Source organism: Coregonus clupeaformis, unplaced genomic scaffold, assembly GCF_020615455.1.
Source record: "Coregonus clupeaformis isolate EN_2021a unplaced genomic scaffold, ASM2061545v1 scaf0306, whole genome shotgun sequence".
Lineage (NCBI taxonomy): Eukaryota > Metazoa > Chordata > Actinopteri > Salmoniformes > Salmonidae > Coregonus > Coregonus clupeaformis.
This window is the reverse complement of record NW_025533761.1, coordinates 198,500-217,000: the sequence shown is the minus strand read 5'-3', so window position 1 is coordinate 217,000 and position 18,501 is coordinate 198,500. Positions and strand designations below refer to the sequence as shown.

Sequence of the window (18,501 nt, the reverse complement as noted above, 5' to 3'; positions counted from 1 at the left end):
CATGTCGTAGAAATATTTGACTCAAAAGTAGTCAACTAAAAAATATCTCTCAAGAAACTGGAGCCTGTGAATCCAAAAATTAGACTTTTATTATCTAATAACAAAAGCCGAGCAGTTCCATGGAACGGCTGTCTCTCTTTGGCTTAGCGCTCCCTTTTATACACACACAAATGCACAAACATGCTTACATGGCATATACAGTTACCCCCTTATGGCAAATTCCTAACTTATTTTAGTTCTGCACCACCCTTCTTTTTCAACGTCCAGCTGTCACACAATGTCCACTCCAAAAGGTCATGAATGCTTTTTTCTATATGAAGCCTCTCATCTTATCATTCTATTGGCTGCGTGGCTCAGGCCCCTTCTTAAAAAAGAACTAATGTAAAGCATACTGTGTCCATAATAAGTATATGGGTTATAGGTTGAGAGCTTTTGTGAAAGAGCACATACATTCATTTAAAACACAGTATACACTACATGGCTATATTCCTTATTTAAGCATGCATCTGGATGATAAAATATCAAACATGTTTATTATATTTTACCTTTGGCATCTCCCTACATTTGCCTTAATGATACATAAATAATTATATATAATCCCCCCTTTGGGACTTTCCAACAAAGTCCCAATAATACAAAGATAATTTTTTTAAATGAATGTAAGCATGTGCATTTACATTTTTTACATTTACTTATTCTTAACCTTGCCATATGTGGTTACATTTTACGTGCATATATTTAAACCAATATATCTTCCTCATTACTTGACCCATCCTGATGAGGACCCAGAGCCCAGTCAGGTATTGGTTACAAGTCTGGAAGGTTTTCCTCTATATTAACCTTCAAACTTTTCTATTGGGCTTTGTAACCATGGCAAACCCATCCACCCACAGGAACAACTCCATACAAACATTTAGGATTCCCAAATGTACAGTCCATTGGTCCTCCTTTAACATTTACAAAATGTCCCATATTCATTTACATACTGTCCTGGAGCTCCCTGAACTGGGTGTATTTCTTTGGCTGAACTAGTAACAATAGTCTGTACAGTCATTTGTTTCACTGTGGTTTGGATCAACAAATGATTTTAACAGAGGTAGTATACAGCAAAATACCATTCCCATTACTACAAGTGCTATGCCTATCATGATTGCCATCTTTGTAAACATTGCTCCCCACTTTTGTTTAGTTGTAGCATTTCCCATATATGTGTTAGTATCCTAACACATCAAAATATGCAACTTTATCTTGACAATAATATCTAGGACATGTTAAGAATGGTGTCAACATCTTTAGCTTACATAACCTTTTTTACCCATATCACAAGTAGTATAATGATCAAAAGAATCAATATCAATATCTAATCCATTAATTGCAATGTCAACATCATTAGGCATTAATATGTATAACTTATTCAGATCAATTAGTCCACTTATAATTCATAATCATCATCAAATTAATTACCCAAAACAACTTTAGAATGACAATTCTTAATTAGTCACCTTGGTTCCATCATTCAAAGTTAAAACTCTCACCTTGGCACATATTGACACTGGCGGAATGTATATTTATATTATCATAATTCTAGCATTAACTTCCTCATAACGAGAATTACAACAGATCAGTATCTTAATGCATTCCTAGTCTAAATTACTATAAATTTAGCAGTGTATAATACCTCCTTAATCAACATACTACCTCAACTAACACTCCCTTCCTCTACCGGCACTCAATCTTCTGGAGTCTTCATTATGTTCTTCAGATAGCTTCATAGTTCATCTTGGATTGCCCATGGCAATGTCCCAATTCCAATGTCACACCTGAACCACCTCACCTCTACCCCCATTCTGTTTTGTCCATTTGCCAACCAGTATACCCAAACTACGAAGAACGTTGCATTGGCATAGACCTCTCTCTTCCTGCTCACTCCACATGGACTCCTGTCACATTCTTGAGAGAAAAGGCACAAAAGAGAAGGCAATTGATTGCTTTGATTTGATGCTGGATTCAGGTCTCCTGGCAGAGGTGGTGTCGGACAGGAACGTCTTCAACGCCTTTGTTGTTCCTCTTCAGCCGGGTAGAGGGTTTTTGGTTTTTATTGAGGTTTACACCGTTCTGGACCGAATTATCTCTGCTTTGCATTACGACACCATCCGTAGTAACCTCAGGAAAGGACAGATCATAACAGTTTAGTTGAGTTAATTTCCAATCCAAAACATCCCTATTAACATTGTCTATATGACAAATCATTATGTTTCATCACTCATTCTTAATACCCATTTCTAATACTTGATCCTGCTGCCTGATAGATTTTTCTTTGAGGGGTCCCTTTATTCCAAAGGCTATCTGTTTAAAAGCCCACTGGTTTCACATTCTCCCTTGAATTCTCCCAAATTATATAACCCAATTTTTTTATTGTAACATTCCTATATTTCCTCATAGTATATTTGATATTACTCTGGTGTTTCCCTTTTCCTTGTTCCTATTCTAACAATTGCTTACACTTCTCTCCTCATCCTGGTTGATCATAAAATTGTTTATAGTTAGAATTTCCTAAATATTACAAAAGTTGTGATTGAATCCTAGCACACAGTCCTGGTAACTGTGAAGATTTTGAACTACTGTTAATTATTTAAACGGAGATGTGGTGCATATTAGACTATTTTCTTTATTTAATTGTAATGTAATATATTTTACTCATCTATACCAATCATTGTTTAACGGCTCCTTCCATTCCCTTTCTTCTGTATTTGGTATGGCTCTAACATGTACAGGATTTAGTGCACTTTCCCAAGGAATAACTACTCCAATAACACTAGACTTATGTCTATGATTCACCTGTCTCTTTCTTTCATTATCTTAAGGTCACACTACCCCATGTGACTTCCCCATACACTTTGTGCTGGTTCCTCCCACACCAATAATATTTTAACCCATGTATTTTAATAGTGATCCCTTCTTGCATTTTAGTTATGGTTCCTGCCTGTGCAAGAATATACATTTTAATCCTGTCTATATCCCTTCTATGTCTTGTTCTTCTGCTCTTTACTATTATCAGTACCCCATTCCCCTTATTCTCAGGGAACTAGTCAAGTGGAGAGAAATCAATGATGAGGATATCTGGTGCGTCTTGGAGGTCTGGAATCTCTCGGTGGTCTCTTAGTCATCAGTTCCCTCACTCTGGTACAATGGTTTAGATGATACCCGATCGCGCTCCCCTCTATCCGTACCGCCATTGATGTAACCTGCACAACGATGTATGGTCACTTTAGCTGTTAACCTTCCTCCGTCACTAGGGTCTCCAGATCAGCCAGAGTCCCTCTCAATCTATCGACATCGGTCTGCAAAGAGTGTCCTTCTACCAGCCTACCCATAGGGAAGCTCGGAGTTACTGCTGCAAAGATACACAAGCACAGACACACACAAAAGACAACAATGCTACCCAATGGCTGAGGTTGGAACACTCCTATAGTGGGAAACATGGATCTAAGTATCTGTCTCCGCCACTTTTACCATCATTGAGGTAGCCAACAACACCTGGTACAGGCCCCTCCACATAGGGTCTTTCCAGCTCTTTCTTCTGTAGTCTTTTGCCATCACATAGTCTCCAGGGCGCAGAAAAGGCTCAGATTCTCCTACTCAGTTGGGCAGAGTTATCTTCACCCATTAAATTAAAATCTTAAGAACATTGTTAGGTTAGGTGAGACACAGTATGCTACTTATGTCCTCTCATCCGTCAGGAGAAGCCTTGAGATTATGAAGCACATCTGCTTCCAGCTCGTTGTAGTCCACTCATTTCATAGACAGACCCCCTCTACACCCTGCTTCCTATCACAAAAACAAAAAAAGATTTAACCTAACCCATAACACATTATTACTACTGCTCATATCCTTAATACAATTTGCATATCTTACCACAAAAACATTAAAACCATTAAAAACCATTAAACCATTAAAACTCCTGTAAGCCCAAAAATGATTAAAACACCTGTAAAACCCCTGTAAGCCCAAAAAAACAAAATCGTTAACATCTTCCCCCCTTTGGACACATGCATCACATCGTGATTGATGTGCTCAAAAAACAAAAGAACAACAACATTGCTTGTTAAACCAAAAATAATAACTGAACTTAAAATGACAACCCTTGATGATATCTTAACCCAATTGCATTCGATAACATTATTCAAGGATATCTCTCCCTCAAGACTAACTCTCCCACTTCATCTTTGTCCTGTTTGGGATGATATATAGGATTAATGCCAAACTATATACTTCTTTACAATTCCTTATTATAAGCAACCCCTAATTCAACATTCCTCCAAGAGTTACAGTGTGGATGATCAGGCCACACTATAAAGCCAGAACAGACCGCAGAGGTCATTGAAATCATTCAATTAATTTTTCCATCAAATAGTATACTACTCATTAACAACCGTCAAAACATTTCATAAATGTTGTATCCCAAGTGTACAGTATGTCTTTAGTACAGCTCTTTTCAAAATAAATCACACGTATTTACTTATCCCTCAGTAAATAAAAGCCCAAATTACATGTGTTTGCCCCTTTAAGATATTTCACTTCCATCCCGTGACATAACCTAAAATACAAATAAAAATCCTATACAGCTAACATTTCATACTAAGTGGTTTGTTTGTGGTTATTCGAACACCATATAGTAAAACAATAAACAAACAAAAAATGGCCAGGCCTTATTTATAGTCTCAGAAAATATTTCAAAGAAAAGAGAATCACTCCCCCCTTTTTCCTGGAAGAAAAAGTACACATTTAGTTAGTTTCCATTTTGAAACCTCTTAATCAGTCCACACAATCTAAATTCGAAATTCTCACTCTCTTGCCACATCTCCTGATCCCTCCTTTCAGACAACCCTCAAGAACATCACTTGTGACTGCTCCCTTCTCCGGTGAATTCCACAATTCAGCGCACATAAAACGAAATAAAATCCCATAAGATTAAACCCCTAGGCTATTCCTTAGCCGCACTGCTACCACTCAATCACCCCCAACATGCTTTGTGACGTCGAAAACTCAAATATGCTATCCCTTGCCTCGTTGGTTGTACTTTCCCACATGCCTGTGGCCCCCCTTCTACCAAAATAGTTTACTAATGTGATGATGGTTTCCCCATTACCTTCTGTGGACATACCCCTTCCTTAACTATTATTAGTCCCTCTGATCTGCATTTAATCTGGACCCCCATTCTACACAGTGTATCTCTTCCTACTAAATTAACTGGAATTTGTTCTGACACTGATATATGTACACATGTAGCTTTTTCCTGCTTCTTATTCTACTGGAACTGTCATATGTATTAACTGCGTTTGTCATGAAAATTCTACTGTCTGTGCATCTTTGCCTGACATGGGGTTCGTGAGAGGCATAATTTGGATTTACACATGAGTAAGTTGCTCCAGTATCTATCATCATTGGGTGCCTCTATTCTTCACCTAAACCTTTAGCATATGTTCTTCATCAGCCTGCATAGTTACTGCCACTAGCTGACCCTCCCCTTTAGGATTCTCTGGGCACCCCTAGTATCCATTATTTTTCTGGCTTTTTTATTGTCCTTCTGTTTCTTAAATTTGCTTTTTCCAGATGAGCGTATAGTGCCTTTTTCTGATAATGTTATAATTGTAGCCTATTGCATTACTTTAGTTTAAAATATACGTTTGTTTATTCAACAAATCTAGAACCCACTATAAGTTGGTGCTATTCCCTCAGCATAATAGCCAAAGCTCCTTGCATCCCCTGGTTCACGTAACGAAAATAAATTATCGTTCTAGAATTCACCAACTATTAACTTGTGTTAAGCAACCTATCGAATAAGGTAATAACAATTAGAATTTGTCAAAGCACTGTTTTCCATTCCACTATTTAGACTAATACTTGAAATCTCTCCTCCAGCTTGATTCGTACTAGCTGGTCTGTCTCTCTTTTACCTGCGAACTAGAGCGATAAATTATTTTCCTTTGTTCTCAATTCAACTCATTCGGGCGGCAGGTAGCCTAGTGGTCAAGAGTGCCGTGCCAGCAACGGAAAGGTCGCCGGTTCTAACCCCCGAGCCGACCAGGCGACAAATCTGTCAATGTGCCTCTCAATCTATCGACATCGGTCTGCGAAGAGTGTCCTTCTACCAGCCTACCCATAGGGAAGCTCGGAGTTACTGCTGCAAAGATACACAAGCACAGACACACACAAAAGACAACAATGCTACCCAATGGCTGAGGTTGGAACACTCCTATAGTGGGAAACATGGATCTAAGTATCTGTCTCCGCCACTTTTACCATCATTGAGGTAGCCAACAACACCTGGTACAGGCCCCTCCACATAGGGTCTTTCCAGCTCTTTCTTCTGTAGTCTTTTGCCATCACATAGTCTCCAGGGCGCAGAAAAGGCTCAGATTCTCCTACTCAGTTGGGCAGAGTTATCTTCACCCATTAAATTAAAATCTTAAGAACATTGTTAGGTTAGGTGAGACACAGTATGCTACTTATGTCCTCTCATCCGTCAGGAGAAGCCTTGAGATTATGAAGCACATCTGCTTCCAGCTCGTTGTAGTCCACTCATTTCATAGACAGACCCCCTCTACACCCTGCTTCCTATCACAAAAACAAAAAAAGATTTAACCTAACCCATAACACATTATTACTACTGCTCATATCCTTAATACAATTTGCATATCTTACCACAAAAACATTAAAAACATTAAAAACCATTAAACCATTAAAACTCCTGTAAGCCCAAAAATGATTAAAACACCTGTGCCTTTTTTAGTGCCTTTTTCTGATAATGTTATAATTGTAGCCTATTGCATTACTTTAGTTTAAAATATAAGTTTGTTTATTCAACAAATCTAGAACCCACTATAAGTTGGTGCTATTCCCTCAGCATAATAGCCAAAGCTCCTTGCATCCCCTGGTTCACGTAACGAAAATAAATTATCGTTCTAGAATTCACCAACTATTAACTTGTGTTAAGCAACCTATCGAATAAGGTAATAACAATTATAATTTGTCAAAGCACTGTTTTCCATTCCACTATTTAGACTAATACTTGAAATCTCTCCTCCAGCTTGATTCGTACTAGCTGGTCTGTCTCTCTTTTACCTGCGAACTAGAGCGATAAATTATTTTCCTTTGTTCTCAATTCAACTCATTCGGGCGGCAGGTAGCCTAGTGGTCAAGAGCGCCGTGCCAGCAACGGAAAGGTCGCCGGTTCTAACCCCCGAGCCGACCAGGTGACAAATCTGTCGATGTGCCCCCGAGCAAGACACCCAACCCTAACCACTCCTGTAAATCGCTATGAATAAGAGCGTCTGCCAAATAACCAAAATGTTAAAATGTAATTTGGCTCCTCAGAAAATATCTAAATATATGTCTATCCCCCCCCCATTCCGGTTGAATACGGGAGTTGTTCAATTTGAAATCAGCAAGCTGCTAAATCGTTCAGTCTTATAACACAAAATGAACACTGACTGTTCTATCAATCTAAGCAACCCATAAACGTAATTGGACTATAATCAGAAAATCTAGACTTTAGTCAGTAATGCAGAATCTATGCTTTATTGGAATGACAGGTAACTCCTCCGTTATTCCAATTCTAAATGGTCTGTATTTCTAGTATCTTGCACATACCACATTTATCACAAAATAGCTTTGAAGGACACAGATCTCACACGCTCAACGTAAACAACTTAGCAGTCAACGAGTCAAACCCACATTCATTGATTTGGAAACAGATCTAATAATAATAGATAGCTTATTATAATGCTTAATTCTACCACATGCTCTATGTACTGTCTCCCATCCCCCACGTACATCTACGTGTTTGGGCGCGCAAGCCAGCACTTATATATTATTCCACTTTTATCCACTCTCTATTAATCAATTACCCGCACAGCGGAACATCAATTTAATTACCTAGACCCCCGTACACGTGACCTGTTCCTCCAACAGGATTTGTCATACCCCTCCGAGAAAAGAAACACACACACTCCTTCTGATTTCCTCTTAAATCAGGGCACACACACTCCTTCTGATTTCCTTTTAATCAGGGCACACACACTCCTTCTGATTTTTTTATATTAGTATTCGCTTTTATTGTTAAACTATTTGTGCTTCTTTGATTATTAATGGGCATTCGACAGTCTCTTTATATAATAATAATATTTCCTGATGTCCACTTTTCCTTTGTGTGGAACACCTCATGAATCTTCCCCTTGCTAGTGTTTTTAACTTTAAACCACTCAGCCATATGTGTGTTCCTACCCCTATGAGCATCCACACACCATTCACTCTTTCTCTCCTGTTGTGAGACCGGGTGCGTCCTTCCTACCAGGTTACACTTAAGTAACGGTCCAGGAAAGGTGCGTCAACCTTTCCCCACCAAGGACAGAGATTTTCACACTCACTTGCACTCTCACTCGTTCACGCACTTGTCTAAGTTACCTGTAAACTTAACCCTTTCTTGATACACTTCCTCGACACAAGAAAACAGTTTTATACAGGATTTCTATTTATTTAGCCCCCTAGGTGATACACTTCCTCGACACACCTGGACTTCTACCTATCCTACGCTTTCCTAAGCGACCTGTAAATTCTGCCCTTCTTCTCTGATTCACTTCCTAGACACAGAGAAAAAGCGATATTAATACAGGATTTCACCTACCTAAGCAGTCCTAAAAAATTATTCACTTCCCCAACACGTTTTATAGCGGTATCCGTAGGACTTTCTAACATGTTATTGTCTGATCGCTCAACCAGATGGACAGCCGCCCGTGCCGAAATGACCCAGACAAAGTGATCAGCAAGATGAATCAAATGAATCGACCGAATCGAACAGACGCATCAGATGAGCAGCCGAGTGACCCCGATGATTGAATGCATGAATTGAGCAATCGAATCAAACAGATCGATCAGACTGTCCAGATGAGCAACCTGAATGAAAAAGATGTATCATCCAACTTGACCACAACCAATCAAATCACAATGGATCAAACAAAATGACCAGCAGGAAGAACAATTGAATCAAATGATTTGAACAAACGGTTCAGACGAACAACCGAGTGACATCGACGAGCACAAGACGCGTCAAAACAGTCGGTTTAGTCAAACAGATGCAATCATACTGACCAAATGATCAACTCAAACGAGACAGATAATCCACCCCACTCAACCACAATGACCGACTCACACCAACCCAAGCAGACCATCCACCTACCGAGCAGATCTACTTAACTATTTTCTACTTATTGCAACCCTTGAGGCTTTTCATCATTTTAACATGCATTTCAATTTTCTGGTTCTTAAATTTGGAGAGACCTACTTGGTATTCTGCAGCTGAGGCCGGGCCCCGGGTCGAACCACACAAACCTTATACTATATAAGTAAGAACTTGGCTTACCTTTTTTTTTTTAAGCGGCCGCTTTTGTTTGTATGGTCCGTCCAAGCCGTTTCACAACCACAGATGTACACCGTCTCTTGTCCCTGTTTTCAACTCCTGACAACGCTCGCCATTTATGTCGTATAAATATTTGACTCAAAAGTAGTCAACTAAAAAATATCTCTCAAGAAACTGGAGCCTGTGAATCTAAAAATTAGACTTTTATTATCTAATAACAAAAGCCGAGCAGTTCCATGGAACGGTTGTCTCTCTTTGGCTTAGCGCTCCCTTTTATACACACACAAATGCACAAACATGCTTACATGGCATATACAGTTACCCCCTTATGGCAAATTCCTAACTTATTTTAGTTCTGCACCACCCTTCTTTTTCAACGTCCAGCTGTCACACAATGTCCACTCCAAAAGGTCATGAATGCTTTTTTCTATATGAAGCCTCTTATCTTATCATTTTATTGGCTGCGTGGCTCAGGCCCCTTCTTAAAAAAGAACTAATGTAAAGCATACTGTGTCCATAATAAGTATATGGGTTATAGGTTGAAAGCTTTTGTGAAAGAGCACATACGTTCATTTAAAACACAGTATATACTACATGGCTATATTCCTTATTTAAGCATGCATCTGGATGATAAAATATCAAACATGTTTATTATATTTTACCTTTGGCATCTCCCTACATTTGCCTTAATGATACATAAAATCATTCTATAACCACAGGCTCTGCATGACTTGCATTAATTTTTATTAAGTAGGGCTATATGTTGGTTGTTTTTTTGAGTCAATTTCAATTCACCCCAGAATAATTTCTTACAGCGTGGCTCTTACTGCCCCGTTTCTAATCTGTCTAAATAAAGCATTGAACAAATAAAGGTGGAATCCCACAATTTTTTTTATCCATAGGCCCTAATCATCAATCAATATTTAGGCTATAAATCATTTGCATTTGTTAACCGTTGATTGTATGAGAAAACACAGTTTTTGTGTTTTGATGCTGCCTTTTACATGCACTGAAACCCCCAAAAGTGTTTCACAACACTCTTAAAAACACAAATATTCAGGTTGAAAAACCACTTTGGGTGTTTCAGAGTACTACATTTCTGTTTTAAAACACATTCTGTGTTTTAAAACACTTACATTGGGTTTACATTCAAATACCCTCCAAACACCAGATCTCAGCTTAGGTGCACTACTTTTCATGGTTTCATTACACAATCATGGTGTTTTGAGACATTCTATTTTTACAGTGTGTATTATAATATGCATGCTTAGTTAGTTAGACATCTCAATATGTGTTTCAACACAGCCAAAGAAAGACTCTGGCTTATAATAATGTTGTAACAGAAGTCACGAGTCTCTCAACCTATTTCATGTGAGGTTGTTGGTTATATTGCTACACTCAGGGGGAATGAAGAACAGAAACAAATAATATCTTCCCTCTTCATTCTGGTTCACCCCCACTCCCTTCCCCATAACCACCACTAACTACTTCTCTATTATACTCTGTGTTTCTGTTTGTATAGCCACTGTCTGTCCCCATGCTCGCTGTTCACCTGGGTTATGAAATAGAGTTGTTTATTAACATGAACAGGGCACGTTGAATCGATTGGCATAGAACTACATATCCCAGCTGACATACGGGGGGAAGCTCATTCATAGCTAGACAGCTGTTTATTTCTCTCTGCACAAGATGCATCTCTTTCTCTCCATCCAAATCGATCAGTAGATCCCAAAGAGTGGGTTGGGACCCACTGGTGAGCCACAGGCAGCCAGTCCCTCCTCCTCTTGGGTCACGGTGAAAGCTGTGGCTGGAGAATTTAAAATATATATTTGGTGGATAATAATCGATCGTTTGAGATCATTCAAATAGATTACTTAGAGGAAGGTTGGATAGAATGAATATTGCAAGAACATCATTCTGTTGATTTTCAGTCACAGAAAATTGAAAATTATAATTAAATCAGTATTAGTAGTCATTTAGAAGTCTAGACAAGTCAAATCACCTTATCACATCCTGTTGGATATCAGAATAAAAAAATTAAAATTGAGTAATTGCCTCATCTTTCTGTATCTCACACTTGCATATCTTGGGATAATCTCACTTTCAAGCATCAAATTATTAATTATTCAGTATGTTTTACATATTACCATATTTCTGCAGGGGGAAGTTGCTATTTTGCTGATGGGAAGGCAAAAAGTCCAAATCATGCATAGTTAATCCTCTGCAAAGTCAAACGTTTTCAACTCTGCATAGTTATAGTTTAGGAATACCAGGAAAGACAAATAAAAGTTAGTAAAATAAGCCAAACTTAGCACAGTGCAGTCAAGGTGTCACGATCGTCATTTGAAGAAACGGGCCAATGCGCAGCACGGAATCTTTTATTTATATATCACCACACGAACAAAAACAACAAAACGATACGTGAAGTCCTTGGGTACATACACAAACCAACACGGAACAAGATACCACACCACACGAATGCCAAACGACTACCTAAGTATGGTTCCCAATCAGAGACAACATGCAACAGCTGATTCACGTTGCCTCTGATTGAGAACCACCCCGGCCAACATAGAAACACATAACATAGACTCTACACACCCTGGCTCAACATAACAGAGTCCCCAGAGCCAGGGCGTGACACAAGGACCAGTATCATGCATTCACCCATCATAGTTGTTTCCCTTTGAAAAAGACTGTCTAAAATGTTTTTGTTACACCAGATAGGTGATGCATCTTTTTGCCATTTCACCTCATGAGCTGGCTATCCAGACACTCCCTGTCTTGCTCTTACAGACACACTTCATATCAAAGGCTTCAATTGCAATCACTATTACTGTTGTACCGCTGCATACTAGACATTAGATAGATGCGTAGACCAACCAGACCAACCATCCTAACCACCCTTCAGCACTGCCTGTCTGTACTGTACGTTTAGTCTTCTATAACATCTCCTTGTTTTTCATCACAGGTTCACCAGCTTCCTCTTCAGGATGGCCAGTCAGCGCTAAGCTAACTAGCTGGGTGTAGCAGGTTTGACTGGAGGAAGAGGTGCCAGAGGCACCATGGGAGATGGAGGAGCCCTCCATACGGAGGGGAACGCCCTCCTCAAAGCCGTCTTCCAGGGCAAGCTGCGACTGACCCGGCTCCTCCTGGAAGGGGGCGCCTACATCAACGAAGGCAACGAGCGGGGCGAGACCCCCATCTCTGCTGCCTGCCTGGCTGGTTACGAGGACCCCCAGACCCGCCAGAGGATGGTGCGCTACCTCCTGGAGAAAGGAGCCGATCCCAACATCACAGACAAGTCTGGGCGGACCGCCCTGATGCATGCCTGTGTCGAGCAGGCGGGCAAAGAGGTGGTGTCCCTGCTCCTAGAGAATGGAGCTGACCCCAGCCTCAAGGACTACACAGGCTCCTCCGCCCTGGTCCATGCCATCAACAGAGGTGACCGAGACACCCTCCAGGTCCTGCTGGATGCCTGCAAGGCCAAGGGCAAGGAGGTGATCATCATCACCACCGACACGTCACCCTCTGGCACCAAGAAGACCAAGCAGTACCTCAACTCCCCCCCATCACCAGGGGTGGTGGACAAGCTCTTGCCCGTGGCCTGCATGTCGCCCTCAGAGGTGACGATCCGGACCTCCATTCCCCAGCAGCAGAGAAGGCTGAGGAGGAGGACAGTATCTTCAGCTTTGCGCTGACATCAGCATTACCCCTACCCTCCACTAGAACACTAGGGGAGAAAAGGCTGCCTCCCCGCAAGCTCCTGAAGAGGCTCAACTCGGAGCCTTGGGGGCTGGTAGCACCCTCAGTGCTCAGCAGGGTCCCACAGGAGGGGGGTTGATGGTGGACTGGAGGAGGAAGGTGGGGGTAGGATCATCACTGAGATGAATGGTCTGTCAATCTCGGGTCCTGGCAGGCCTCTCCTGTCTCGTCGGCACAGCATCGAAACACACGACCCCTGCTCGCCCAAACTCATTGACCGATCCTGCTCAGAGGACTGCGCAGCCCTTTGTAGCTCCTCCTGGGCCGACAAGGTCCAACAACACCAGATCCTGTACCGCAGGAACACCGCGCCGGAGTCTCAGGAAAATACAGGCGGACCAGGGGCGGTGGCTTCACGCGCCCTGGCTTACCCCAAACTTACCCGTATGGAGCACTATGAGTCAGACACACACCTGTGTCCTGAGTCCATCCCTGGATCTCCAGACTCGGGGCGCGTGTCGGTGGAGCGGAGGAAGTACAACGCCTCGCCCCTCTCTCTGCTCACCACCTCCTCCCGGGAGTCCCTTGAGAGCATCCCCAATTCTGTGTCCCCCATCACCATGCGCAGACGGCCCCCCGGCCTCCTGGAGCGCAGAGGCTCAGGCACCCTCCTCCTGGACCACATCTCCCACACTCGCCCCGGGTTCTTGCCCCCACTCAATGTCAACCCCCACCGGCCCATCCCAGACATCCGGGCCAATGGCAAGCCGACTTCCCCCGTCCACTCTGGTCCCAAGATCCTGTTTCCAGTTGCCCCTGCCTCACCCAAGAGAGGCCCAGACTTCAAGATGAAGAAGAAACTGATGAGGAGGCACTCCATGCAGACGGAACAGATGAAGCAGCTCTCCACCTTCCAGGAGATCCTGACAGAGAAGGTCATTGAGTCCAATGGGGACTGAGACTTAAAAGGACATGTGAGGGCAAGTTGGGGTACAGTGGTGGATCACATCTATCTAGTTAGCCCACCATTATCCTCAACCAGTGCTTAAACCAGGACCACTAATGTGAATTTGGCTCATTCAGAGTGAGGCCTCAGTCCCATCCTTGTTCTGTGTCGAGTGCAGATGGTTATTTTTATTTTTAGGTGACCTATTTTTATTTGATGTGTTTCCTTTCTGTGCTGTCACAGAAAGCTGGTTGATAGAGTAATAAGGTTTACAGCAGATGTTCTTTTCATTTCTCCTCAAATTATTTATTAATATACCATTTGCAGTCAACAGAAATAGAAACGTATTTCTGGGTTTTTAGATGTTTACACACTGCAAAATTTGCACCAATGTCATGCCTATTGTTCAGTGTGCTGAAGACATTTTCGTCCCCTCTGAAATCAGTCACCCTATCTATCTATGACACTTTAAGTCGAAAGAACAAATCAACAGTAGAGATGCTAGCAACAGCTTACCTTGAATTGTCGTTCTGAATGTGCTGTCTTCACGATTTTCAATTCTTGTATTAGCTACTTTAAAACGTCAAACTACAACCCTAAAATGCTCTCATGTTGATGGGTATGTTTGGGGGAGAACGTTGCTACATTCCATGAAATGGTTTTCAAGACATATTTCCCGAAGGCTTCACTGTCATTGTATTGTTGCTGTTATCTACTTTCACTGTATTTATTTGCCTTTACCTTTTAATCACTTGAGATTTTGTGTTTTAGAGAGATATTTGGCTATATGAGATATTTGGCTATATGGTCTAAATGACTTACCCTGAAAACTACAGTGTGATCAACATATGGGACCCTTTCTGAGTATCACACTGTAATAATGTTATTATCAATTGATTAAAAAAAAAAAGTCAATTGAAGTGCAATTAATTTCATACAAAATTCCAAAGAAATCCCATGAAAGCATGTTTGTGTGTGTGAATATTGTTAGATGACTTTTAGAAGAGTTAACCCCAATTAAGTGCACATTGGTGCTGTGCCTTTCCACATGGAAAGAGCTCCTAGCACTTATTAACTGTAAATAATGTAAAGATAAGACAAACCTAATTTGCTCATGAAATAGGTCCATGTGCAATATGCTGTACTGTAATGTCAATGATTTCCTTCAACTATGGTGGATGTGAAGTTATCTTTACACATTTACATTGAAAGCAATCTGAAGCACTTCTTAACATTTACTGTACACTGATTTGCCAAAGGGGAGGGTGTGAGGCTCACAGAACTAACATTTAAAGATACTTACACATTTAGATTGTCACTTTTAAATATTTCCTATTTGTATAGGGTGAGATTTAAGAGAAAAAAGTTAGAAAATGTTTACCAAGCTTACAATGTAACCGCTTGTCCCGCTTCCATTTGAAATATTTCTGTCTTTAATGAAATAATGTTTATGTGCTACAAGGTTTGATATTGACCTCCTGTTGATTGAACTGTATGTAGGTTACTTGAAGTTTAAGAGAAATAAAAACAAAAAATACATATTTTTGTATGCCTGTTAGGAAATAGCAAAGTCAATTCTAATATGTAATCTATTTTCACGTTTGAACTTGATTGTAATTTGATTGTGGAATAAATATTTGTTAAATGTTCATAAGTGAATTATAACAGCCTTTAACTGTCATGTGTCTTTAATATGAGCTTTTTCATGTCAATTTGATATAAGGAAATTATTCATAAAATTGATAATACTGTACTTTCAGTATCAAGAATCAACCAATCTCCATGAATTTGGATATTCGTTCAGAAAAATGATATGCTTCCTTTTATGGTGGCAAGAATCACAGGGTGCAAAATATGTTCTATACTAGTCTTAGGTATTGGGTATTCAGTACAGGTTTCAGCCAGCCTGAATGACAAAATAATCTCTTAATTGAGCAAAATATCCACCACAACCAATATTGATTAGAAGCCTGCCTGACTCTCTGCTGCACATGACAGGAAGACAAAGTATTTATTTTAGCCAGAAGTGACCTCCACACATTCATCTGTTAAACAAGATGCACTCCAGCACAGGTGGAAGATGTCTTCTTTGGCAAAGGCCTGGAGGAGGGACTTTAGATTGCATCATCATAGGCTAAGCATAAGATAACGTACAGTAACACTGCAATGGATAAAGGAGTCATTTGGTGAGGTAGTCTTCATCTCCATCAAAGCACAACTTTGGACATGGTTAATAGATGAATAAAGTATGTTTTGTGAAAGTGACAAACTTTCATTGGATCCCTTGATAAAGATGAGCAGAAAAAAGTATTATTAATAATAATAATAATAATACAAATACTGAGCTATATTGTATGCTCAAATAAATGGAAAAATTATATTATTTTATGCTAATGAAATTGCTCAGAGAAAGAAAGACATTTTGTTTAACAAGTAATAAAAAATATATAAAAAGATAGTGGTCAAATTTTTGGAATCCCCTGTTTTGGCCATCTCTGTCTCTGGACTTGAACCCCATTGAAAACCTGTGGTTTGAATTGAAGAGGCTAGTCCATACGCGCAGACAAAGGATATCAAGAATCTGGGAGGATTCTGTATGGAGGAATGGTCTAAGATCCCTCCCAATGTGTTCACCAGGTCTTATTTGCTAATCATTATCAAGGGATCCAATAATTGTGGACACCACAGTATATGGCTAGACTAGCCTACATACACATTGATCAGGGATGTGAGTTTTCCAGACTTATTTGACAATGTTATTCAAACAACATCACTATTTATCAGGTTGCATCTTCAAGGACAGGGCCATTTTAAGAAATCATAGTTTATTTGGCACACATGTTGCCCAAATTGCAGCCTTCCCGACTGTAGGCAACCGGTAACTGCCAAAATAAAGGAAACACTTGAGTATATGAGGGATACAAAGTTTATGTTATGGTGTGGGGTGCATTTTCCTGGCATGGTTTAGGTCCACTTGTAGAATCTATGCCAAGGCGCATTGTTCTGGCAGCTTGTGGTGGCCCACGCCCTATTAAGACTTAAGACACTTTATGTTGGTGTTTCCTTTATGTTGGCAGTTACCTGTATGCGCTTGTGATAACATGTAATACACCGTTTTTTAAAAGTTTTTTTACTATTGATCCTCTGTGGTTAATTATGCTCGTTGGTGTATTTTGAACACTGAGAGCAGGCTCCTGTAGTTGTAAAAATTTTTTTTTACAAAATACAAAAAAATATATATTTTATTTTGCCTCTTGGGCCCAGCACCTGACCCAGCAATTGACCAGCCACATTGATTAATTATGCAGTTTATTTTATTAATCAGTTACCAATCAGTTACCCACGCGGGCTCCCTACCTCCTCTCCTCCTCCCATCTGACAATTAGCAGAGCGGCAGCAGGCAGCAGCAGGCTGTCTACACTCATTGAGAGTGGGCTCCTGAATCCTCCTGTGGTTGGCGGTTGCAGTAAAAAATAAAAAAAATATACTACATATTTAATATACACTACAAGTCAAAAGTATAGACACACCTACTCATTCAAGGGTTTTTCTTTAATTTTTGCATTGTAGAATAATAGTGAAGACATCAAAACTTTGAAATAACACACATGGAATCATGTAGTAACCAAAAAAGTGTTAAACAAATCAAAATATATTTTATATTTGAGATTCTTCAAAGTAGCCACCCTTTGCACACTCTTGGCATTCTCTCAACCAGCTTCATGAGGTAGTCACCTGGAATGCATTTCAATTAACAGGTGTGCCTTCTTAAAAGTTAATTTGTGGAATTTCTTTCCTTCTTAATGCGTTTGAGCCAATCAGTTGTGTTGTGACAAGGTAGGGGGGGTATACAAAAGATAGCCCTATTTGGTAAAAGACCAAGTCCATATTATGGCAAGAACAGCTCAAATAAGCAAAGAGAAACGACAGTCCATCATTACTTTAAGACATGAAGGTCAGTCAATACGGAACATTTTAAGAACTTTTTAAGTTTCTTCAAGGGCAGTCGCAAAAACCATCAAGCGCTATGATGAAACTGGCTCTCATGAGGACCACCACAGGAATGGAAGACCCAGAGTTACCTCTACTGCAGAGGATAAGTTCATTAGAGTTACCAGCCTCAGAAATTGCAGCCCAAATAAATGTGTCACAGAGTTCAAGTCACCAACACATCTCAACATCAACTGTTCTGTCACGCTCGTTGATGAACGGGTCAGACCAAGGCGCAGCGTGATATGCATACATGTTTATTTGAACCGAATAAACACAACGACAAAACAACAAACTAAACGAAACGTGAAGTCCAAGGTAGACACAAACAACATACCTTACACGGAACAAGATCCCACAACTCCTGAGTGGCGCAGTGGTCTAAGGCACTGCATCGCAGTGCTAACTGTGCCACTAGAGATCCTGGTTCGAATCCAGGCTC

At 40.4% G+C, this 18,501-nt stretch overlaps 1 protein-coding gene across 1 annotated transcript in view; it reads left to right on the top strand.

Annotated features, from left to right (window-relative positions):
• The window catches only part of LOC121572431 (ankyrin repeat domain-containing protein 34A), a 35,868-nt gene extending 20,149 nt beyond the window's left edge, over window positions 1–15,719 (top strand). Inside the window, 3 exon segments of the mRNA XM_041884502.2 lie at window positions 12,390–13,060; window positions 13,063–13,250; window positions 13,252–15,719. Coding sequence (XP_041740436.2) covers window positions 12,484–13,060; window positions 13,063–13,250; window positions 13,252–14,082 — 1,596 coding nt within the window. The 5' untranslated portion in view covers window positions 12,390–12,483 and the 3' untranslated portion in view covers window positions 14,083–15,719.
• Window positions 15,720–18,501: the final 2,782 nt, after the last annotated feature.